The sequence below is a fragment of the Lampris incognitus genome, chromosome 6, assembly GCF_029633865.1.
Source record: "Lampris incognitus isolate fLamInc1 chromosome 6, fLamInc1.hap2, whole genome shotgun sequence".
Taxonomy (NCBI): domain Eukaryota; kingdom Metazoa; phylum Chordata; class Actinopteri; order Lampriformes; family Lampridae; genus Lampris; species Lampris incognitus.
The window spans coordinates 29,172,136-29,198,438 of record NC_079216.1 but is presented as its reverse complement, the minus strand read 5'-3'; the positions used below and the strand labels follow the sequence as shown (position 1 = coordinate 29,198,438).

The window sequence follows — 26,303 nt, the reverse complement described above, 5'->3', positions numbered from 1 at the left end:
TCACTACATACCATTAATCTGTTCCTCCTCTCCCACTGGTAACCTCTTGGCCCCAGTTCGCTGTGACAAAACAGGCAACACCGAGGGATGTCACCTCGGTGCTCGGGTTTGCCAGCCTCTGCCCCTGTACTGTCCTCAAGTCTCTCTCCTCTGTACATCCTATACCTTCTTAACCCCCCCACTCCCACCCTTGCAACCCTCCTGGGGGTGTAAGAACTTAAATAGAGGTGGATACCTGACAAATGTAATGTAGATGTCATGCAGATTGCTGTGTCTCTCTGGAGCCATCTTTTCCTCTTGAAGGGCTGATTTAAAACGTTTTTAAACAATATTTCAATTAGACCTATGTGCTACACTAAGTTTACCTTTGTGATGCTGTGATAGTGCCTTGCTCCCCTGCGGTGTTATTTTATTTGCATGTTGTTTGCATGTTGTTGCTGTGTGAATCACGGTGCGTGTGTACCTGGTGGGTATGTAAGGAACTTGTAGGCTGTGTGAGTGAGCGGCAGTATGGGGATCATGCAGTTGTCGCCGTTGGTTTCAATGAAGTCGTGACGGGTGATGGCAGTTGGATCAATATGGTGCTCCCTGAACGGCCGGATGAAAGCCTGGACAGAGAGAGAATGAGATGGAGGAGGAGAGAGAAAAAGAATGAGAGAGAGAGGGAGAGAGAAAGTGAGAGAGAGAGAGCGTAATTGATATCGATATGAAATGATAGATATCATAAAGCCATTGTCACTTTAACAGAGCTGTAGATTGGCAGCCAGGGCAATTATGCAAATCCAGTAAGAAAAGAGCTGTACTAATATGCTGCAAGTGCTCAGAAAGAGATAAAATATACAATTATTTAAAAGACACAGCTGAATTCGCCCCACATACCTCTTCTGTTCTCTCCTTTCTTTATCTCTTATAAGCTATCCTTTTCCGCAACCAGAAACTCTTACTTTAAGATTTTCTGTTAAATAGAACTGCTGTGATAATTAAAAATGAAAAAAAGAATGAGAATAAAACTTGTCATAAGAATAATAATTAAAAAAACATAATGGTAAGAGTTTTCAGAAAAACAGATGCTAGCACACACACACACACACACACACACTCACTCACTCACACACAAACACACACACACACACACACACACACAACACAACCCAATGGTGCTCAGCAGCCCATCCAACCCCAAGTCTCATATCCAGCATTCTAATAAACTGCTGAACAGTAGCTGACTGTGACACACACACACACACACACACACACACACATATACAAATACCCATAAAAACACACACATGCACACAAAAATGACCCTCAGATGGCATAAACTAAAAATGAAAAAAGAAGGAAAAAAACCCACCACAGCTTCAAAACACACACACACACACACACCACCTGTGCTGTGCAGAGGCAGACACCTGTCTGTGAGAGCACAGGGGTCTCAAATGAAAGACAGAATCTACAAAGCACAAAGGAGGTGAGACTAACAAACAGAATAAGGGTAATTTATTTCCCTTTGACAAAAGGAATGATTTGTGTCTTTGTTACCATAGGGTGCATGCATGTGTTTGTGTGTAAGTGCGTGTGCATGAGCATGCGCACACACACACACACACACACACACACACACACACACACACACACACGTGCGCGCGGGCATGCAAGCTTCTGCATGAAAAGTTATTATCAGTGCTTTCATTGTCTGAGCCAATCACACATGTCTATCTGCGATGAACATTGCTAAGCACCCCTGGAAAGAGAGACTATCTGTTGATATTTTCATAATTATCTGCCCACCTCTGTCCTTCTCCACCTCTTTCCCTCTCTTCTCCCCGCGTTCCCTCCATCCCTTGTTCTGTCCCTTGGCTAGATAAAAGCCTGGCTAAGCCGCAGAGGTCATGCCAAGCAGGGTGAAACCGGCGCTCCCGGTCTTACGGTGGGCCACAAGCGGCCGCACGGCTTGTAATCCCACACTATTTAATGGCCCGCCTTGCTCGACGCCCGTTAATCATCGGCTCACATCTCCGTTCGCCCCAGCAACTGGCACCATCCAACCAGTCAGATGGATACACCCTTCCTCCCCCTCTTTTCCTTTTTATTTTGCTCTGCCAGTCTATTTTTTCATCAGTTTATCTTGGTTTCTCATTCTCCATTGTTTCCTCTCTGTGATATCTTTCTATTGCTCTCCTTCGCCACTCTTGACAAGCAGAGGGAAACTGGCTAAAGTCATTCAATTGGCTCTCTTTCTAATCTCTAATCACTCTCATTAGAGATTCGCCTTCAAGCCGCGCTGCCTGTTTGAACATGCTGAGAAAGACAGACTTGCTTGTTTAAAAGGAGATGTGCTCGTAAAACATTAAGATGACTAAAGTAGAAAGGGATTAATGCTTTCAAAAGGCAGATTTAAAGAAGTAGTGACGGCAACAACCCAAATCACAAATTCCTAAACTGTAGGCATTTAGGGATGTCATGACTTGTGCTCACACAAACACAGTTGATGCACAAACACGATTCGCACAAAAACACATCCCTGTGGACATGTCTGGCAAATGACCATTTGCTTTGGGAATTATTGGGAGCTACCAAATTTGTGCTGTGCCTGAGGGAGTGCTGAGTCCTTGTTGAGTCAAATACAACATCAACAATAAAAATGTGTGTAAAACTGTACAGCACTCCTCTTTGGATGTTACAATTAAAGGGTACATATTTTATATAGTGCGAACAGGAATCTAAGTCAAAGCAAAGCATGTGCAAAATATGATGAACTGGGGGATACACTGAGCAGTGTCTTTCCACTGCAACACTGCATACAGTTAAAATGGATCTTTGTGACTCGAAATCCTGCAGATACATATAAGGCCCCTACTGTGTAGGGCATCACAGAACAGTCAACAAGTCGACTATCAAAACCATTAGTCGACACTGTACATAGCTGTAGACATGGATGTATTAAAGTAGAACTATACTACTATACTACTATAATACATACTATACTACTATAATACATCCATGGTTGTAGACTAAATCGTCATCCGTGGTTTTAGCACTGCGCCGTGGCAATGCATCTACAGCGAATATGCAGCTGAAGGCACTGTGGTTCAAACATAGATTTGTTTGGTTTGAACAATACTTTTCTACGTGTTGAATAGAATTTAAGGTATTTAGAGAAAGACTTCCGCTATCCCTGTATTTTGGTTTAAAGAGTGATCGTGTTAACTGGTGACTGTAGTGACAGCAGCTGTTGAAAACACAAACAGAACATATTGTCCACCTAACAGCCTTTAATTTTACTTTAATCAAATTTGAACACACACTCATCCGTGTTTAATATCTACGTTAGCCATTTACGTAAGTCAAATTTTGCACAGCAACAAAGTTCCTTATAATGTGAGAAACAAACAGCTGGCAATGCAGCTGTACTTTATACCGTTATCCTTGAAAAGTGACCCATATTCAATCATTTCACCTGTAACGTTGCAATGTCAAATTCCTCATTAGGCGAAATTCGAATGCTTCTTGTTGGCAACACTGTTTAATTTACATTACATGGGACAAAAAGGACCAGACGAATTGAACATTTAAGGCGTTTCAACCGCTACCATCACCACAACCACAGACGCACTCGGCTGAAAGTCACCAGTTAAACCAACATTATGAAACTTTTTATTTTACCTTAAAATAGCTGCATCAAAATAATTTTGATGGTACACTGACTTCGCCATCTTAGGAAAAAAAACATAGCTCGCAGGAGATCGGCCGCTTACTCAACCCAAATTACAGAGTGCAAGAACAGGCATTCAAGGTTCACAGTGGGAATGAAAGAGGCACCATTCACCTTATTAAAAGTCAGTATAACATCAAAATGATTTTGAAGCTTTGAGGTAAAAAAAAAAGTTCCTTTAACAAGGTCACTAGTTAAACCGCAACACCTGCAAAAAAGCAGTCACGTTGTTACTGCAGTGAAACGCTCCAGCTCAGACATGCATGGTATGGGTTTAGTCCAATCAGATTGCGGCTCATTTGTAAACAGCCTCTCAGAGCCAATCGAGGACTCTGCTATTTCATCTACCCCCATGTTGGTCCCACCTACATTACTGGTTGTATCTGAGAACTCTATGATGAGAATTGATCGTTGTTATTGGGTGAAAAAAAAATTATCTCCCACGACTAATCCACTACAATATTATTGGACTCTTCTCTGCGCTGAGAGCCGTCTATGGCCAAAGAAACAATACGATAGCACCAGTAAAAATGGCAGATGGAAGTAAGATGTGTACTGACCTGAAAGAGATCACAGAAAGATGGAAAGAGCCCTTCTGCACCCTCTTGAATAAAGAAAGATCAGCAAATCCAAATGCATGCCAGTGGCTTACAAGAAGGCCGATAAGAGAAGACCTCTGTGAGCCGATCACAATGGCTGAAGTAGAGAAAGTGCTTAATGACACCAGAAGTGGGAAGGCACCAGGACAAGATGGCATCCCATCAGACATCCTGAAGCAAGGCGGCTCAATACTTAAGTCAGAGCTACTAAAGCTCTATAATGCCTGCTGGCAGAACCTATGCCTTCCTCAAGACTTCAAAGATGCTTTGATTGTGACCATCTACAAGAAGAAAGGTGAATGAAGTGATTGTGGAAACCACTGTGGGATCTCACTTCTGTCGACTGCTGGAAAGGTCCTGGGTAAGATCATACTGAACCGGATAAAGATCCTTTCAGAAGAAGTGTTGCCTGAAAGCCAATGTGGTTTCAGATCTGGTAGATCCACCACAGACATGATCTTCACCCTGAGACAACTCTAAGAAAAAGCAACTGAACAGCACCAGCCACTTTACATTGTTTTTGTGGACTTTTCAGAAGCGCTTGACACTGCTGATAGAGAGATACTGTGGAACATGCCAGAGACTTATGGCTGCCCCCAGAAACTGATAAGCATCATCAGACTTTTCCACGATTGTATGACAGGGAAAGTGTCAATTGGAGGAGACGTCAGCGATGCTTTCAACATCAAGCATGGTGTGAAGCAGGGATGTGTGCTTGCATGACCCTATTCAGGTTATATCTCGCTGCAGTCCTAGAAACAATGTCAGCCAACTTGACAGGTGGTTTGTACATCAGGACCCGAACAGATGGAAACCTCTACAATCTTGCGAGACTCAAGGCATCTACCAAAACAAGAGAACTCTGTGTTCGAGAGCTTCTCGATGCAGATGGCTCAGCTCTGGTTGCCAATGATCCTGGAGAAATGCAAGAAATAGTAGACCGCTTCTCTTCAGTGGCTACCCTCGTTGGACTGAAGATCAACATCTGCAAAACAGAGCTTCTGTATCAGCCTCCCACTCAAAAAAGCCCCGAAGAAGGTCAGCCCTGTATTTTGGTTAATGGAGCAACTCTGAAGACCACTGAGTGCTTTACCTATCTGGGCAGTGCTGTGACAGATACAAACTCCTCTGACTTAGAAGTGGACAGAAGAATCCAAGCGGCCACAAAAGCCTTTGGTGCCCTCCACAAATGACTTTGGTCCCACCATGACATCAGGCTGACAACAAAGATCAAGGTCTACAACACAGCTGTTCTCCCATCTCTAATATACTCCACTGAATGCATGACCCTGTATCGCAAGCACATCAAGAAACTCACCAGCATACAGCTTCATCATCCATGAAAGCTGCTGCAAATCAGATGGGAAGACAAGGTGCCCGATGTGGAAGTATTGAGACATACTGGTACTGTCAGTGTGGAAGCCCTAATAACAGCTTCCCCAGCTCAGATGGGCTGGCCATGTGAGAAGAATGCCAGACAACCGCCTACCAAAACAGGTTTTCTACAGGGAGCTGTGCCAGGGAAAAAGGAACAAGGGATGCCAGAAGCTACACTTCAAAGATGTGCTCAAGCACCACATGAAGATCTGCAGCATAGATGACCAACTGGGACAGTGGCCCTGGACAGACAGAGATGGCGCTCCACAGTAAAACAATCGAGAACAGTTGTTGAACAAAAGAGATGACAAGAAGCCTATGATAAGGCCCACCATGCAAGAAATAACAGACCAAGTCAAACAACATTCATCTGTGACAAATATGGACAATATTGTCGCTCTAATGCGGGCCTGATGGCCCACAGGCGTGCTTGCCGAGCTTAAACTGCATCACAGTCATCATCGTTTTGATGGACTGCCGAACGGAGTAGTTGACGACTATTAAAATGGAGCGGTCGTAAATGCAACAGTATCTATCCTAAATTAGTTATGTATACAGTTTTGCCAATGTAGAATTCGTCTCTTTAAGAGGTGGCCATGGCAGGCAAAGACCTTGGTTAAAGTGGGCATGCCAGAAAATGTTTATGGTCTAGATAGCAGCACTGCTCAAAATGTTTACTATTTTAGTCAACATTGGTTTTTGAATATTACGCATCTCTCTATGGTGATGTTATGGATGGTATTTCCATGTTGTCTGTGAATGTTCTCATTCATCCAGGTCATGGTTATCCAAAGGAGTTGAATCAAGTGCAACTGGACTTCGTATACATCCATGAAGACGTTTCGCCTCTCATCCAAGAGGATGAGAGGATGAGAGGCGAAACGTTTTCACGGATATATACGAAGTCCAGTTGCACTTGATTCAACTCCTTTGGATATTTCCATGTTATCTGCAGCATACAGTTCTTATCTGACCAAACTCTTGAGAAGTCTGGAAAAGTGAAAACAACAGGCAAAGTAAGGTGACGTGCTGACAGACACAAACATATACTGTCATCCTTGAAGTGTTCACCACACATATACACAAACAAGTATACATGTAATGATGTGACTGCATTCCCTATGATGCTTTGAGGGGGTGGCCCTAAAATTGGGAGTGGACGAAGAGATAGTCTGAACGGGATGCATGAGTTTTAGGATAGTGGATGGTTTGCAGTTTTAAATTGAGGTTATATGTTATAGTCTGTCGATGTTACATGCCCCGGGGGCAAAAGCAAACCGCAGGGCAGGAATTATACGACGGCCAAACGGCCAGTCCCGTGGATGCCCTGGAGTGTGGCCATAATAACCCTTCTAAAATGAACTACCCACACGGCCAGTTTGGCATGCCCTGTTTTGAACTGGCCGTTGTGCCCTTAAAAGAAAGTTGCGATTTCCTCATTTAAAACTACATGCCACACAGCACAAACAAACTCACATTTCCCAGTGTCTCCGTCATCACGCTGGACATCAACAGTAGTGCAAGTTTTCTCCCACTCCTGCAAATATATGTGTGGCAGCTAAGCACAAACACAAGCAGCTAAACACTGTAACGTTACAGTGTAAGTATTAATACATGTGCTTTTAAGTTTATACGCTGATAAAAAGACCGCATCTGCACCTTCCTCCCCTGCTCCATGGACCCACTGCAGTTTGCTTATCATCCAAACAGATCCACAGATGACACTGTCTCCCAGGTACTGCACACCACATTCTCTCATCTTGACAGTCAGAAGGGGGGGCTACGTCAGACTGCTGTTCATTGGCTACAGTTCAGCTCTCGATACCATAGTTCCCACCAGGCTGGCTGGCAAGCTGAGTGAACTAGGACTGAACACCCCCGTGTGCCTGGATCTTGGACTTCCTAACCGCCAAGCCCCAGGTGGTCAGGGTGGGTAGTCACACCTCCAGCTCCCTTACTCTGAATACAGGATTCCCCCCCCCCCCCAGGGCTGTGTCCTCGGCCCCCTATTGTACTCCCTGTACACACACGACTGTGTGGCCAGGTTCAGCTCCAACTCCATCATCAAGTTTGCTGACGACAGAGTGGTGGTGGGTCAGATCTCCGATGACAACGAGATACCCTACCGGGAGGAAGTTGCTGCTCTATCACTCTGGTGCCAGGACAACAGCCTCCTCTTGAATGTCTCCAAAACTAAGGAGATGATTGTGGACTTCAGGAGGGCACAACAACTGAGGACATACTCACCATTGAGGATTAATGGGACTACTGTGGAGAGGGTGAGCAGGTATAAATACCTGGGGGTCCACCTTACAGAGGATCTCACATGGCACTCACACACAGACACTCTGGTGAGCAAGGCAAGGCAGCACCTCTATCACCTCAGGCAGCTGAGGAAATTCAAAGACTCCCAGAAGATCCTCCAGTCCTACTCTGGGGCAGTGGAGAGCATCCTGACAGGATGCATCTCTGCCTGGTTTGGAAAAGCTCCGCCCAGGATAGGAAGGCTCTGCATAGGGCAATGCGTTCGGCCGAGCGCATTATTGGTAACTCACTCCCCACCCTGCAGGACTTATATACCAACAGGTGCCGAACCAGAGCCTACAGGATTATGACGAACGCTCATCACCCCAACAACGGACTGTTCCAGCTGCTGCGGTCAAGCAAGCACCTCTGCAGTCATGCTGCAAATACAGAGACTGAGACGGACTTTCTTTTCTCAGGCCATCATGACTGTGAACTCTGACCTTACTGGGGCCCCATTGCTGACCCATACTGCCCCCCCATACTGCCCCCCGCACACACACACACACACACACACACACACACACACACACACACGCACACACACACACACAAACACAGTAAGGTAACAGACCAAACATAACTCATATTATGTACATACAGTGCATCCGGAAAGTATTCACACCCCTTCATTTTCCCCACATTTTGTTATGTTACAGCCTTATTCCAAAATGGATTAATTTCCTTTTTTCTCTCATCAATCTACATACAATACCCCATAATGACGAAGTGAAAAAGGTTTTGTAGAAATGTTCGCAAATTTATTAAAAATAAAAAACTGAAATATTGCATGTATATAAGTATTCACACCCTTTGCTATGACACTCAAAATTGAGCTCAGGTTCATCCTGTTTCCACTGATCATGAGATGTTTCTACATCTTGATTGGAGTCCACCTGTAGTAAATTCAATTGATTGGACATGATTTGGAAAGGCACAAACCTGTCTATATAAGGTCCCACTGTTGACAGTGCATATTAGAGCAGAAACCAAGCCATGAAGTCAAAGGAATTGTCTGTGGACCTCCGAGACAGGATTGTATCGAGGCACAGATCTAGGGAAAGGTACGAAAAAATTTCTACAGCTTTGAAGGTCCCGAAGAGCACAGTGGTCTCCATCATTCGTAAATGGAAGAAGTTTGGATCCACCAGGACTCTTCCTAGAGCTGGCCGCAGAGCCAAACTGAGCAATCGGGGGAGAAGGGCCTTGGTCAGGGAGGTGACCAAGAACCCGATGGTCACTCTGACAGAGCTCCAGCATTCCTCTGTGGAGATGGGAGAACCTTCCAGAAGGACAACCATCTCTGCAGCACTCCACCAATCAGGCCTTTATGGTAGAGTAAAATGCAACCACTGCAAAGCGATCATCAAATGCAAGTCTGGGAATACGTCGAATATGACTGCTGGAATAGGCTCCAGCATCCCCGCAACTCTATGAGCAGGATAAGCGATTCAGATAATGGATGGATGATGAAACATCTTATCGCGCATGGGATAAATTTACGAGTGGACAACTGCTCTGTGTTTGATAACGTTAATGTCCGTGCTGCTGCCAACGTTAACGTTAGCTCTGGGACGTCTGCTGCTGGGTCTTTTTCTGGTGCCACTGCTAGCAATGATTAAACAGGTATGATGATGTATATAAATAGGCTCACATACATTAAAGATGTCAGTCTGCACGTTGACCTCATTGTCATCGTTGACCTCCCTTTCAATCTCAAAGTGCTAGAGTACAAAACTAAAATAACACAATGTGTCAATGAATTATGGTGCTCGCTGTACAGAAAAGTAGTTTGCTGATAAGGTTTTCATGATATATAGTATCGGAAAAGTATTATTTAGGTATCGTGTTGAATTGAAGGTATTGGCTTTGGTATCGGTATCGAAAAATGTCAAACATACTGTTACGGCCCTAGCGCCACGTGTCTAATTTTCCCTCTCCAGGTAATGCCCTGCCTCCTGTGGAACTGCTGATTGAGCCCAGGTGACCCCAATTCCTCATCAGCTGGGTATATAGCTTGGAGAGAGACACCCAACAGTGCCAGTGGGCCATTGTTGGCAGCTAGAGTGAGAGGCGGCCAGTGGGCCATTGTTGTCAACCAGAGAGCAAGCTCTTGTGTCTATACTCCTTGAGAAGGAGGGTGAAACCTATTAGTGTTCTTGTTTTGTTAGTCTGGTTAGTTAAGAGCCAGCATCTTTAGTTGCCTGTTTATTCTATAGTTTGACTAAAGGTTCGTTTTGTTAATAAATCTGTTTTTACATCTGGTTCCGCCTCCCACCTTTCTTATTCCCCCGGGACACTTTTTATTTTTTGTTACTTCCCCTGGACCTTTAACGGGGAAACGTAACAATTGGGGGCTCGTCCGGGATAATTATTTTTGAATAAGACCATAAGGAGGTGGATTCCTGGTGTGTGTGTGTGTTAATTGTTGCTGTGCAGCTTTGTCTGCGGTGGCGGGCGCGGTGAATATTGCAATTCGGTTGGTGTCTCAGACAGCTTCCCTGGTTAGAATAGGGGAGTGTCCAGCTGGCTGTGATCAGTCCTTCCATCAGACACAATTGTTATTTTGCCTTTCTTGTTTTAGGAGTAATCCTGGGTGGGGACAACGCTCCCTGGCGGGGGTAGGCTTTTCGGGGCTCAGGCCGCAGAAGTTCAGCCTTTAAAGCCGCCCCGAGCCCGGCACGCACCGAGAAGACCGATAGGTGAAGTTTCAACCAGGTAGGAACGGAGGAAGTTTGTAAGGCTTAACCATATGTTTATTTTCAGCTTGCTGTAATTTGCCACCGGTGGGTGTGACTTTTTGAAAGTGAGGTTGAGTGACTGTAGCAGAGGCTAATGAACATTCAGCCCGTGTGGTGTTTGTTTTAGCTATGGCTACTTTTGAGTCACACGTGTCTACTCGTGGTTCTAAGCTGGCTGCGCAGTTAAAAGTCCGTCTTGCTCGTCTCCAGTTGGAAAAGGAGAAAAGCGAAAGGGAGACAGAATTCCAGCTTCGCAGGGAGTTGGAATTGAAGAAATTGGAGGCAGAGACGGCTATTAAAATGCGACAGCTAGAGATGCAGTACGAGCATAAAGTGTCCACGCATCAGGCTGTGGTGTTTCCGGACGAATTCGCGCTCCCACATAAAAACATCTTTGTGCCGCATAATATTTCATTCCCCTGCAGCGGCGACTCACGAAATGCTAACATGCAAGTTACTCAAGCTTCACGGGTCGGTACTCTTCCAAAGCCTAAAGTGGAGAAACTGTTTTTTCTGCCATAGATCTGGACATTTGGTTGTCGATTGTGAGGCGTTAAAACGTAAGCGGCAGAACCGCGGGCGGCCGTGTCCCAGGTGAGAGGGAATAGGGAGGACCTAAACCAGCCCCAGAAGCAGGAGGTGAGAATTGCATACCTCGAGTCTGCCGTCGCTGACCTCACACGCCAGTGCCATGCAATGTGGGTTGAGGCAGAGGAGCTTCGTCTGGACCTGGCGAATCAAAGGAGGAAAGATGTGGAGCAGCTGAGGTTTGTCCGTGTAGAACTCGAAGAAGTCCAGAAGTCTCAGCGGGAGATGAAGCTACTGCTTGACATGTACCGCTCAGCAACCAAGGAGCAGAGGGACAACGTCCAGCTCATGGCGGCTGAGAAGACCGAGGCAGAGGCTGAAGGACCTGGAAGAGAGGGAGCGAAGAGAAAACAAGAAGATGGCTGACGAAGAGGCCCCGAGGAAGATTCCCTCTGTAAACGAGCAGGTCGACATCCTCAACAAGAAGCTTTCAACAGCGGAACAACGGAAGGATGCTTTGCTCGGGGAGAAGGATGTGACAGGCCAGGATTTTGAGGACATGCAGGAGCAAAACATCCGCCTGATGCAGTGGCTCGGGGAGAAGAATGAAGCCAACTTCCAAGGGAGTGAAGAGGATTACCCTTTTGAATGCCAACCTAGGGTTGGTATTTATGGGAGGGTGTGTTACGGCCCCAATGCCGTGTGTTGTGTATGTGATTACCCTCTCATATACAAACATAGGGTTTGTACTTATGGGAGGGGGTGTTACGGCCCTAGTGCCACGTGTCTAATTTTCCCTCTCCAGGTAATGCCCCGCCTCCTGTGGAACTGCTGATTAAGCCCAGGTGACCCCAATCCCTCATCAGCTGGGTATATAACTTGGAGAGACACCCAACAGTGCCACTGGGCCATTGTTGGCAGCTAGTGAGAGAGATGGCCAGTGGGTCATTGTTGTCAACCAGAGAGCAAGCTCTTGTGTCTATACTCCTTGAGAAGGAGGGTGAAACCTATTGGTGTTCTTGTTTGGTTTGATCTGAGTTTGTTTTGTTAAGAGCCAGCATCTTTTAGTTGCCTGTTTATTCTATAGTTTGACTAAAGGTTCGTTTTTCTGTTTTTACACCTGGTTTTCCGCCTCCCACCTTTCTTATTCCCCCGGGACACTTTTATTTTCTTTGTTACTTCCCCTCATCCCCTGGACCTTTAACGGGACATGTAACAGATACCCAATCCTAGTGCCCTGCATTTTGGCCGCGATGCCCCAATAAATTTGTATTCATCAAAGGCCAAAGTGGCCTTGCCCTAAAAATGACTTAATTCCAGGCCTGGAACCATGTGTGCATATATACGTGAACCTGAAATCGTCCTTGTGTTCAGTATTCCTGCAGGTGAGTGGGTTAGCTTAGTCCTACTAATGTAGCAGTTAGCACAGCTACACGTAGAGTGAGTGCATTGTAGCCTGAGCTAACATCGTTTTTTAAGTTTTGAAGAATCACACAGCATTCCTGAACTGTAGTGAATACTCCCAGCATTAGTTTGCATCGATTCCGCCGTGAAGGCAGTACTCTGCAGTGATAAAAGTGCTAATGACTGCTCGTAGTCGAACTATTTGCTACCGCTGTTCGACGGGAGAGGACCTGGAGCTTCCCATTTGTACGAGGACGCCTCAGACGTCAGTCAGATGACAGCTTCCATTGGGGATGCTCCCGGGTTCTGTATTCAGTTCGCCATGACTACAAAGGTAACTGGTTGTTTAATTCGACGAGAATTCACAAGCGCGCCAACGTTAATCCAGATCATATCCGGGTCATCCTCTGTGTGGAGTATGCATGTTCATGGGCTTCCTCCAGGGGCTCCGGTTTCCTCCCACAGTCCAAAGACATGTAAGTCAGGTGAATTGGCCATGCTAAATTGTCCCTAGGAATGAATGTGTGTGTGATGGCCTGGCAGCCTGTCCAGGGTGTCTCCCCGCCTGCTGCCCAATGACTGCTGGAATAGGCTCCAGCATCCCCGCGACCCTGAAAGCAGGATAAGTGGTTCAGACAATGGATGGATATATATATATATATATATATACACATCTCTTTGTTAAAAGAAACACTCAACGGTCGGAAAAGTGCTCAACAAATAAGGAGCAAAATAATCCACTGAGTCAAGTAAATTCTTTATGAGACAGTTACAAGTCTGTTTCATGCCATAAACGGTCATCAGCTGTCAATAAAGCTACTCGGGAAAAAACATACCATTTATTGCCTCGTCATGCACATCACGTGCACTATGTCCAATGGGGAAGGGAGAGGTGCGACAATAAAAAAAATTCAAAAACACGTGTTTGCTAACAGTCCAATGGGGGCGGGGTGTTTGTCTTGGCATGATTTATTTATAATTACAAAATAGGTGCTTATATCTATGTCTGCAACTGCTGGCCAGTTCATTCCTATTATTCAATGTGGACTTTTCTGGTTTGCAAAGTATGAAATATTTTTCAGTTAGACATAGATTGCACATTTTACTAAAATGATAAAATATTTTTCAGTTGGACATAGATTGCACATTTTACTCCTGGTTGAATATGCTTTGTTCTTTGAGAGGATTTTCCAGGTGGTTGAATAATAGATGAAAACAAATCGACTTTCCGGACATCTCAATGGACCTTAGGGATGGCACATACAAGCCAAGCCATAAATTAAGCCCAACAACACGCTGCAGTATGTCCATAGAGAAAGCAACCACCCACCCTCCATCTTGAAGAACATCCCAGAAAGCATTAATAGAAGACTCTCAAAATTATCATCTAATGAGTCCATCTTCAATGAAGCTACACCCCCATATCAAAACGCATTACAAAGGAGCGGCAACAATTTTAAGCTCAAGTACGTACAACCCACCATTAAATACTGACTGCCAGCAAATCAACAAATATAGCAGAAAACGAAACATCACCTGGTGCAACCCACCCTACAGTGATACCATGGCCACAAACATCGGTAAGCAGTTTTTTGAGCTTGTGGATAAGTGTTTTACCCCGGACCATCAACTGAGGAAGATATTCAATAGGAATACCATCAAAATTAGTTACAGCTGCATGCCTAACATTCAACAAATAATATCGTCCCACAACACAAGAATCATGAAAAATCAAGGACACTTTCATCACAATCGGACTCCCCCAACTGCTGTGTGAACGACCCATGCCCCCTCGAAAGAAAATGTCAGACGATAGGCGTTATCTATCAAGCTACGGTGACGAGAAATGACAACGGCAAAACAGAGACATACCTCAGTCTAATAGAGGGAACATTCAAAAAGCGTTATTAATGCACACGTGTAGCTTTAGAAACAACCGTTTAAAGAATGTAACATCTTTAAAACATATTTGGTCACTGGCGGACAGAAATATTAATTATTCAACCACCTGGAAAATCATCTCAAAGAACAAAGTATATTCAACCAGTAGTAAAATGTGCAATCTATGTCTAACTGAAAAATATTTTATCATTTGCAAACCAGAAATGTCCACATTGAATAACAGGAATGAATTTGCCAGCAGTTGCAGACATAGATATAAGCACCTATTTTGTAATTATAAATAAATCATGGCAATAGACAACCCCCCCCTCCAACGGACCGTTAGCAATCATATGGTTTTGAATGTCGCACCTCTCCCTTCCCCATTGGATGTTGTGCACGTGACGTGCATGATGAGGCAATAGTGTGTTCTGTCCCGAGTAGCTTTACTGACAGCCGATGATTGCTTATGGCATGAAACAGGCTTGTACTGTCTCATAAAGAATTTACTTGACTCACCGGATTATTTTGCCCCTTATTTGTTGAGCACTTTCCCTACAGTTGAGTGTTTTTATTTAACACAGTTTATATATATATATTTGTATGTATAGGCGCAATGTTCTAGCTCTAGCGTTTGTTTGTTTTGTTTTTTCCACTAAGAACTTATACTTAGTTTTTCCTGGAGATAATTACACATAATAGGGGTGTTTTGTTATTCCAGGTGGAGGCACTGCATCATTTAGCCAGTATAAGGTCATGTAAAATGACCCTAGTGGACTACACCATCTGCCACATTCAAGATTTTAGGCCCGTAGAGACACAATAGTAAATGCACTATAAATAGTGCCTAAGAAAGGGTTGCATACAAATAAATGGCGAACAGTCACGGTGGCTTCAAATGTTTTGTCCCAGCTTTTTAACCACAACCACGATCAACCTTAGGTGTCTTCCATCATGGCCACCTTTGATATTCAAAACATCCTTAACTGAGTGCACACGCCTGCTTTATTCTTCAAACACTGACAAAGACACATATTTGCACACAAAAATAGGAGTCTACGCCTTGTTTATTTTCCATTTATCCTCACTGTGCATACACACACTTTATTTGGAGTCAGCCTATTGTCCCCCCCCCTTGTCTGTGAAGGTCTATTATTCTCTTCCAGTAAACGTCTTTATTAGAAGTCTCCTACAGTGTCCAACCCGCCATGCAAAACTGTGGCTACTGCTGTGCTTTTGGTCATAGTAACTACCTCGAGCCCCAGTAAACGCCACATCATAAATAAACGTCAAATCAGAAAGTACCTTCAACAAACACAAAGACTACATAGTGTTCAACATTCATTGCTGCGGTAGAACTGACAAGAGGACACACAGAAAATGGACGTTTTTGCCTAAATAACACAATAATCAACATAAAGCGTCACCAAATAGGAACTCGAAAAGCTCGTGGTTCAGGGTTACATAAATGCTGGTGTGAGCTAAACAAACATTAGCTCATTTCACAAATAATTATGAAATTGTGCAGTGGCATTCAACACAATCTTTTATTCATAATTTATTATCACTATACATTTCAGGTGACTCGAGAGAGCGCCCATGTTCTTAAAGGATTTTGTTACCAAAACACTTAGGCTATATGGATCATGAAAAAGCTGCAAATACCAAATGTAAAACACCATTTGCTGCTGAAAAGCACAGACACAATGTGTAATGTTAAATAAAGATAAAATTAAGATATAGATTTAAAAGCTACTGTCGAGATTTACTATCGAGGATGCAATGGGTGTTTTGTGCAATGAGAGAAGGGAATGGGTGGGTCAAACTTTTTTGCGATTCAGCCTTATTGCATATACATTTATAGGGGTTACTACAGTGGCCCTGAGGATCAAAACAAAACAACATTTCAGAGAACACAATGACATGTCACAAAACACATTTCACAAAACACAATATTTCATAAAACAATATTTCACAAAACAATGATATTTCAGATTACGGAAAAGGTGAGACATCACTTCTTGTTTGTGATTGGATAGAACCCAAGTCCCTGGCAGCAGTTACGTGTCATTTACTGTTCGATTGTGTCAAAATAATAGTAAATGTATTTGTAAAAAAATCAGAATAAAATCAAATTTTTTATGTCTTTTCATGTTATTACTTTACTGACATTCCACAGAATTGCTGCTGCATGACTACAAGAGCGTCCAGGCCCTGCAATACATGAGCAACCCGCTGTCTGTATGTCACCTGTCACTGATGCTAGCACCCAAGCCTTATGATGAGATACGTGCAGGCGCTGACTCAGCTTTATGTCTGCTTTTAGGTAGACAAGGTTGTTTCCAACATCCTTAAAGAACACCTGACCAACTCATTGCTGTGTAGATATTGGTACACCTCCGAGCTTTTTAAATTGCTCATCGCCTTACAATCACAGGCAACGGACTCAACAAAATAGCTAAAAATGCTACCGTACATGATATAAGGCCATTTCTTCATGTCATCTTCCCAACCATTTATTACAGATGGCAAAGGTATTCTTATTTCACCATTTTTGATCGCCGTGAGGTTGTGTTCCCACATCATCAGCTAATTTGGCTGGCTAGATCTTCATGAATGAATGAGACGCCATACAAATAAATCTAAGAAAGACAGTTAGTGTGCCATTACCATGGAAAACGCCGGTTCCAGTTCAGTGGCATGACACGCCGGAAGTTGCGCCCATAATTCATGCAAGGTATCATGGGGGCTTGGAATAAGGTGGATAATCTGACAGATTTTCCAAGCTGGTAACCAAGATCCTTCTTAACTGTCAGTTTGCGTCAATGTCAGTTTTTACAAAATCAAAAGTGGATTGTAACGATATCCAATAAAGCATATTTTACAAAAAACAAGTGCTCTACTTACCATAGTTTTTTTCCCCCCTTTTTCTCCTCTGCCAATCTGGGGAGGCATGCAGACTACCACATGCCTCCTCTGATACATGTCACCAGCCGCTTCTTTTCACCTGACAGTGAGGAGTTTCACCAGGGGGATGTAGCGCATGGGAGGATCACGCTATTCCCCCCAGTTCCCCCTCCCCCCTGAACAGGTGCCCCGACCGACCAGAGGAGGCGCTACTGCAGCGACCAGGACACATACCCACACCCAGCTTCCTGTCCACAGACACGGCCAATTGTGGTGGGATGCCCGCCCAAGCCAGAGGTAACATGGGGTTTTGAACCGGTGATCCCTGTGTTGGTAGGCAATGGAATAGACCGCCACGCCACCCGGACGCCCCTACTTAGTATAGCTGAATTTGAAAAGAGTCCTATGCTCTGGTGCTTGAACATCAGGGTAAATTTACTATAAAACAAAAGGTCTGCACACTATGACTTGAAATGTATTTAATGAACAAACATTCTGGACAGGGCACATGAAACAATTTAAATTTCCTCAAAAACGTTCTGCTGCAAGCTGAATAGAACACTTTGTGTTTAACATACGTATACAATGTTTTGTCATTACAAGAGTATTGCACAGATATCATAAAGGGCTATATACCATTTGATTGACATGGTTTTAGATCTTAATAAAACTATATTCCAGTATTTCCCAAGGAGAAAAATTACTTTTGAAATTAAGTGAATTTAAACAAGTAGCATTTTTAATCTGGTTTTATAATTATGTAGAAGATTTCAATCACATCTTCAACATTTTACATGTATTGTTCCACAATAATTAATCATATGTGCAAATGTATAAATCTCAAATATCACAACTATCATAATCAGGGTATTTTAGGTCCCAAAACACAGATGAACTTTTCAACATGTGAACAATTTCATCATTACTCATTGATATTCCTCCTTCATTACAGTACACACACACACACACACACACACACACACACACACACACACAAACACACACACACACACACACACACACACACACAAACTTCCCCCGTTAAGCAACAAAAAAAATCTGTTAACCGATTTTTATAAAACGCCCCATCAAAAAATGTAATGAGGCTGAAATGAGGCTGTGATATTATATCTGTGATGAGTGTAGCCGGGTTGTGTATGCCTTGATGATATACTATATAAGATTAACCTCTCAGCACACTACAGGTCTACAGATGGTGTGGAGAGGTGAACTTCTTCATTCACTCCCCATTTGGTATATTGACCCAGGTTTTAAATCGTAGGTGATCCAAAGTTTTTCTGGGCTGTAAAATAGCACCTCCTTGATAACTTATAAGTCCCCTCACAGTATTACATTTTAAAGGAGCCATCAATCTTGGCACAAATGCACAGAATACAGTTAAAGAGATAACATAGATAGGAGGTAAATAGTATATATTTATTTACCTACTATAAGTCCTTTAAGCATTACATATTGGTTGTTGGTTGTCCAGTCTAGAGAGAGAGAGAGAGCGAGAGAGAGAGAGAGTAGAGTGTGTGTGTGCGCGTGTTACCTTTCCAATGACCGGGATGTCCACAGATCCCCAAGTATCTGCACCCCAGTGTACCATCCCCGATGCAAAGTCTGCAGTCACTATCCCTAGGACTGAGACACCAAGGGAGAAAAATATAACAATTAGGATGAATGATACCGATGTTATTCTTTGTCCTGTAACAAAATACTATAATTACCATTAAAAAATGAAACATACAAGGTAATGTTGACAGAAGAATAAAAACTTAGCTTAGTCTTAGTTAGCTTAGTCTTAGTTTGTTTAGTCTTTCTGTACTATCGAATTTGCAGCCAGAATCATGGAATAAAAGCTTTAAAAACAAAAATCAAATATAAGGATAGATAAAAATACAATGGGTGAAGATGAGAGATGAAAATAGAAGTGATTTTTATATGTACAAAATGCAGAACTAAACAGTATTTGAAGACAGTGGGAATCTGTTTTGGAAAACTCAGAACTGAAGTATGGAAACACAGAGTTCTTTGTTATTTCACCAGGATGAAGTATAATCCCATTTTGATGATTTGTTCTTGATTAGCTGTGTAGGTTACTGACGTTGAATGTCTATGGAACCGTTTTTACTCCTGATGTATCAGTGTCGTGTCTCTTCTTAAACAACATACTGGAGTCAAAATATCATTTCACTATTTACTGGAACTATTTACAAGTATACAGTCACATCAAAGTGTTCTGTTTTTCGTTCCAAGTCTTTTTGCTTTCACGAACACATTCATGGTAAAACCGTGTGTTGCTCCATTGTCTCTTCAGCAGGAATTGACACACGCACTCTTCACGTCCTCTGGCTTTCCAAGTCTGTCAAAATAAAAGTCCTCATGGGAGAATGCCACTACACCATAACAAACTGACATTTAAACTAACCAAAAATATTACCAAATGACATTATGGCTCTTACATCCCAGCCCCTAATTGCATGGGTTGCACACAAGCAATTACAAACATTTCTTACATAGAGCCATGGAAATTTTTCCCACTTGCAATCATATAAAAAATATCATAAGAAACATTCCAATATTATTACAATTACACAGTATTGTTTCCTCATTTTTTAACTTAATAATAATAATTGTCCATGATCCTACAGTCATAGTCTCTCATCCTGCTTCTTGACGCAAGCAGAGCTTGGTGATTGGTTGCTCCACTGTGTTGGTCCTGGACTGGATGCAAGCATGGTGAACAACTCCCCTGGAGTCAGTGAAGGTCTTGTATTCTTCCTATCATCCAGGAATTTCTTGGTGCAGTACTATCAACGACCAGGACTATATCACCAGGCTCAAAGTTTCTCTTTATTTGGGACCACTTCTGACACTCTTGGAGAACAGGTAAGTACTCTTGGGTCCATCGGGTCCAGAAAAGGTCTGATAAGTACTGAACTTGTCTCCACCTTCTGCGTGCATATGAATCTTCTTTTTTAAAGACACCAGGGGGCAGGGTTGCTTTTTTATCAGCAGAAGATGGTTCGGAGTCAAACCCTTCAAATCATCGGGGTCATCAGAGGCCTTTGTGATTGGACGATCATTCATTATTGCTTCCACTTCACACGTGACTGTACTAAGTGCCTCGTCATCTAACGTTTGCTGTTTTACAGTGGATTGAAGAATTTTCCTCACTGTGCGTATCTGCCTTTCTCAAATGCCTCCTTGGTGAGATGCTGCTGGAGTGTTGAAAATCCACTTTATCCCTCTTTTCAGCAGTTTCATGTATCTTTGATTGATCCATTGCCTGAATTGCTTCACGCAGCTCTCTTTCTGTGGCCACAAAGTTTGTGCCATTGTCTGACCTCATGACTGACACCATCCCTCTTCGGCAGATGAATCGTCGTAGGGCATTGACATATGAATCCGTATCAAGGGAGTGAGCCACTTCTATATGAACAGCTCTTGTTGTCAGACATGTGAACAAAACACCATATCTTTTAACCAGGCTGGGTCCTCACTTTACTTCAAATGGTCCAAAATTGTCCACCCCTACATTAGTGAATGGTGGCTTGTCTGGCAATAAATGGTCATCAGGCAAGTCTGCCATCTTCCGTTCTTGCTTACCCTGAATCTTCTCATCCCAGCCTCGTTCTCTTGGCACAATTCTCTGAGGATGCATTTGGCTGGAAAGATAACAGGTGAAAGAAATCCCAGCGGGTCATATATTGCGCTAACCACTGAAAGATTTCCTCGTCTTGTCACAGGTTTCTCCTGCACATGCCTCTTAAAGACAAACATGTCAGATTCAGTGCACCAATGAATACCTAGGGCTCTCTCCATTGGTAAAGCATCATGGCTTATGTCCAGGTCTTTGATGGTTGTCGCTCTTTCACTTTCTGGAATGGGTAACAAGACAGCCCTTCTGTTGCTGACTCATTTCATCAAACAGGAGCATCCATCTTGACAAAGTGATCTCAGCTCTTTGCACAAACTGATCACCTGGTCTTCAGTTGGCACGGACTTTAGGCAATCGTCGACATAGAAATTTCTTAACACTGTTCACAGCATCAGATGTCGTCTGATGTTCACAATCACTTGCAGTCTTCATCAATGCATAGCATGCACAACTAGGTGAGGAGGTGGCACTGAACAAATGCACACCCATTCTGTATTCAGTCAGATTTTCCTCCAAATTTCCATCTTCCCACCACAGGAAGTGAAGAAGATCTGCCTCTTCGTCTGGAACCTTTACTTGGTAGAACATTGAACTCTATGTCTGCCATCATGGCAACAGGGTCTTCTCAAAATCTCATCAAAACACCAATCAAGATGTTTGTTAGGTCAGGACCTTGTAGCAGCTGTCCATTTAGTGACATACCTCTGTATGTTGCATAACAGTCAAAAACAACTCTAATCTTTTTCTTGGTTGGGTGGTACACTGCGTAATGTAGGATGTACCACACTTCCATCTTAGCGGTTCAACTGTTCCTTTGGGACTCTCACTGCAAAGCCCTTAGAGATGATGTCTTCCATGAAGCTTTTATAGTCTTCATGTAAACCAGGTTTTCCTTTGAGATTCTTTTTGAGATTCACAGCTCGCTGTACTGCTATGCCACGATTATCTGGCATCATAAGAGTTTCACTCTTCAAGGGTAAACCAATGGCGTAGCGTCCATCAATGTACTTTCCTGACTTTTCAACAGATATCATGAACTGCCAGTCTTCTTGAGACATTTCCCTCTGTCTTCATATTGTCTTTCAGGTAAATTCGCATTGTACTGTCGAATAAGCAGCTGTTCTACATCTGCAACCGATACACAGTTCACTGTACATCTTCTTTGCTCTGAGCTTGTCTCTCTTATAGGTCCATTTACCATCCAACCTAGTGCTGTTCTGACTGCATATGGCCTGTCATTAACACTATTGATGATCTCCAAAGGTTCAGTTGCCCTGTAAGCATTAGTGCCAATTAACAGACAAACTTCAGCATCAATATAGGGTATACACACCTTTTTCAAGTAAGACCACTTGTCTATCTCTTGCTGTCGGGGAATATTTGCTTCACTCACAGGAATTTTCGGCTGAATGTATACTGGAGGCATATCAATGTATTCACAGGCTTCAAGTCCAGACATTTCAAGATCTGACAAGATGTAACTATGTACAGGCTTCTCCTGATCCATAGTACAAAGAAGAATCTCCGTCTTTTTGCCCTTCAAATTCAGTCGTCCCATCACAGCTTCTGTGCAAAATGAGTCTGAACTTCCTGAATCAATGAAAGCATACGTTTCCAGACTCTTCATAGATTTTTTGGACTTCACCTTCACAGGTACAACAGCAAGAATGCATTGTCCTCTTCCAGCCCCTGTATATCCACTATTCACTGCTACAACAGCACTTGACAACACCTTATCAGTATTACTACTGTCTTCAGTTTTCTTTGAGCTATGCTCTTCCTCTTTTTTCACATGCAGAAGACTTGGGTGTCTTTGTTTGCGTTCTTCACAAGTCAGTCTCTTTCTACACTCTTTACTGAGATGACGACAGATAAGACATCCAAAGCAGACACCTTTTGGCTTCAGGAACTCAATTCTGTCTTGGAGCGGTTGTTTTTTGATTTGCCTACAAGAATCTAAGGAGCGGCTCTTCTGGCAAAACAGACATGTCTTCTGAAATGCGTCAGATTTTGTAGCATTGCTACTTTTCTTTTGCTGTGTCTTAACTGAGTTTTCTTTATTTGCAGGAACAACAGTTGTAGCAAAACTGCTTCCTTTCGTCTCACTTGAATTAATAAATTTAGACTTGACTCTGCTCTTCTTTGCTTTCTGCACTGGTGCTTAGGTCTTGAATGTTGCCAAACAATGGCTCTGTCATGATATTAGCTTGGTGTTCAATGTAATCTACTAGTTCTGCAAACCTCACCCTTCTTCCTCTATGCTGCTGAATTTTGTAGGCATTCCTTCTCCATCTCTCCCTCATCTTGAATGGAAGCTTGGAATGAATGGTTCATGTGTTTGTTGGATTGTCCAATTCCTATAGGTACTGAACATTCTCCATGGTGTTTCAGCATCTAACTAGAAAGAACGCAAATGTGCGTGTTGCTTTTACATCCTCTGATTTAATCTGAGGCCAATTAAGAGCTTTCTCTATGTAGGCACTAGCTATCTTTAGCTCATCACCATAATACTTCTCCAGTAGCTGTCTGGCCTCTCCGTATCCTTTGTCACCTCTCATACGTTCACAGCTCTTCACTAGATCTCTTGGTTCTCCACTTGTATATTGTTCTAGATAGAACAGCCTGTCACAAGCACTGTTAGTCCTGCTTTCAATTGCATGTTCAAACACTCGAATGAATGAATGATAACTTAAAGGATTGCCATCAAACACAGGAACGTTTCTTTCTGGCAGCAGGGATAAATCTTGTTGCCTGATAAGCATCTCTGTGATGTCATTCTGTCACTGCATGACCTTCAGCTGCCCATCATCAGCTTTTCTGTTTGCACTTTCAGCTTATCTTTGATGTTCGTCTCCTCGTCCAGGTGAACTGTATTGCTCACAACCACTCCAGTCCCCATGAGCAGTGCCGGAGGAGGTTTCTGTGGTGTTTTCTTAGGACAGCTTTTATCAGACTTCAACTTGAGGGATGCCTGCGACTGCACATTACTTCTTCTACTAACAAGAGACCCTTCATACTCCTGTAACACCTTAAGCCTTGCATTAGATTCTACAATAGCCATCTCATCCTCTATTTGCTCCTTCTTAGCCTTTAATTGTGCTTCTTCTGTTACGGCTCGCCCACCCCGCGCCGTGGCCCTCCCACCCCGCGCCGGCAGCCAATCGGCTCGTCAGGGCCGGGCTTAGCCATCAGGGCTGGGCTTAAGTTTGGTGGCCTCCCACACGCCCGTTGTCAGTTCGTGTTGTAACCTCCTCGCAGTAGCGGCTACTCTTCCCTCACGGTCCTTTTCTCTCCGAACTCACCCAAGCCCTTGGTTCATGTTTTTCCCTTGCAAAGTTTCCCCGTGGAAGTATCCTGCCGTGTTCCCGTTTGGATTACCCGTGAGTTTTTTCCCTTGGACTTTCCGTTTTTCCTTGTCGCTCATTGCCTTCCTATGTTTGACTATTTGTACGCGTAAGGAATAAAGTACGCCAGTTTTCGGCTAACCCTATCTCTGTCTGGTGTCGTGCGCTTGGGGTCTTCCACAAACCCTAACATCTTCCACAAGAATAGCTCCTCTTTTCTTTAGAGACTCCGCTCAGGCTTGTAATGCAGCTCTTTATGCCTCTACTTTCATGCATGCAGAACTTGTTTGAGAGACACCTGACATTTTTTTTCATGCACTGAGCTATTTTCACTTCGCCATTTACAAAAAAATTGTGAAACACTATCTTGTAGACCAACATCATCTTCATCCTCCTGATCTTCAGATTTCACAGGTGATTGCACCTTTTCATGAGCATCAATGATACAGTCATCCGTTTCTTCCATAAATGCTCTACTCTGGTCCACTTTGGGTCTATACCAATAATCATGGTCATTCTGTTTTTCATCTTCTTTTAACAATTCTACAACATCCTCATTTAGTTTCAGAAATTCCTTAAATAGTTGCGGAACGACATTGTCATGTTTATCATTAATCTTCTCCAGATTTTTCTTGTCCGACTTCAGACGTTTTATTTCATTTCTCACAGCAGTTATCTGACTTAGTTTTGTTTTTCTAGAACCAAGCAGCCTGTGAAGCTTATCTTCCATAGACTTGGGTGTTTGCTTAACCACTCGTTTGGTATCAGCATCTTCATCAGCTTTGTCCGCCATTTATGCTCACAATAACTGCTTCATAATTCTCAAGTCACACCAATAACTCAAACACGAATGATCGCCAAACGATGTAGGCTAGTCTTCAGATTGCCCAAAATTAGCTGCTATGCGTTAATGCACTTGTCTTCTTGCTGACCGTTGCTAGCATTAAATCTAGTCACCCCCTTCTTAAAACTTCCATTTTTCAAAACATCAAAAGTCACAATACCTTTGTTTTGTGGTTTTTTCTTTCAGTTGAACTATTGTCTGTCATTTCTTCATCCAACGTCAAGTTCAATGCTTCTTTTTTGATGGAGTAGACGGTTTTTACTTTGTAGGCACTGACGTGGAATGTCTACGGAACCGTTTTTACTCCTGACGTGTCAGTGTCGTGTCTTTTCTTAAACAAAATACAGCAGTCCAAATATCATTTCACTATTTACTGGAACTATTTACAAGTATACAATCAAATCAAAGTCTTAATATTTTTGTTCAAAGTCTCTTTGCTTTCACGGACACATTCGCGGTAAAAACCGTGCACTGCGCCATCGTCTCTCCAGCAGGAACTGACGCGTCGCGTCCTCTGGCTTTCCAACTCTGTCAAAATAAAAGTCCTCATGGGAGAACGTCACTACGCCATAACAATCTGGAATTTAAACTAACCAAAAATATTACCAAATAACATTATGGCTTTTACAGGCTGTATGTTAACGAGTGCGTCTGATGGCATCATGAGTATTATAAAAGACCATCAGCTGAGAGGAACTGGACTAGAAAAACTATACACACATATATTTTTTTCTTTTCAATAGAAAGTGCAAAATGCATAACGAGTAAAGTAGTAAGTGATTTTCACTTAAAGCTGAGCTCGCCATATTGTGTTGAGTGACAAAAAAATGCACAAATAATTTGGCCACAATTTCCTAATCATTAAACAACTGGAGCTAACAGTTATGCAAATAATATTTTCTACACTGTTTTCAGTCTTTTTTGGGGGGGGGTGTTATTTTATGACTTTGCTGCTGTTTGAAAAAAACGACATACTCACCAATGCCAAGGATGAT

The 26,303-nt window shown here is 43.0% G+C and overlaps 1 protein-coding gene across 1 annotated transcript in view; it reads right to left on the bottom strand.

Annotated features, from left to right (window-relative positions):
* Positions 1-26,303, bottom strand: part of si:ch211-212o1.2 (uncharacterized protein LOC492735 homolog) — a 136,934-nt gene that overhangs the window by 31,681 nt on the left and 78,950 nt on the right. Inside the window, exons 2-4 of the mRNA XM_056282141.1 lie at positions 26,288-26,303; positions 19,009-19,100; positions 464-608 (exon numbers count right to left, since the gene is read on the bottom strand). The exon at positions 26,288-26,303 is cut by the window's right edge and continues 104 nt beyond it. Of these exons, the coding sequence (XP_056138116.1) occupies positions 464-608; positions 19,009-19,100; positions 26,288-26,303 (253 nt within the window). The remainder of the gene's footprint in view (positions 1-463; positions 609-19,008; positions 19,101-26,287) is intronic.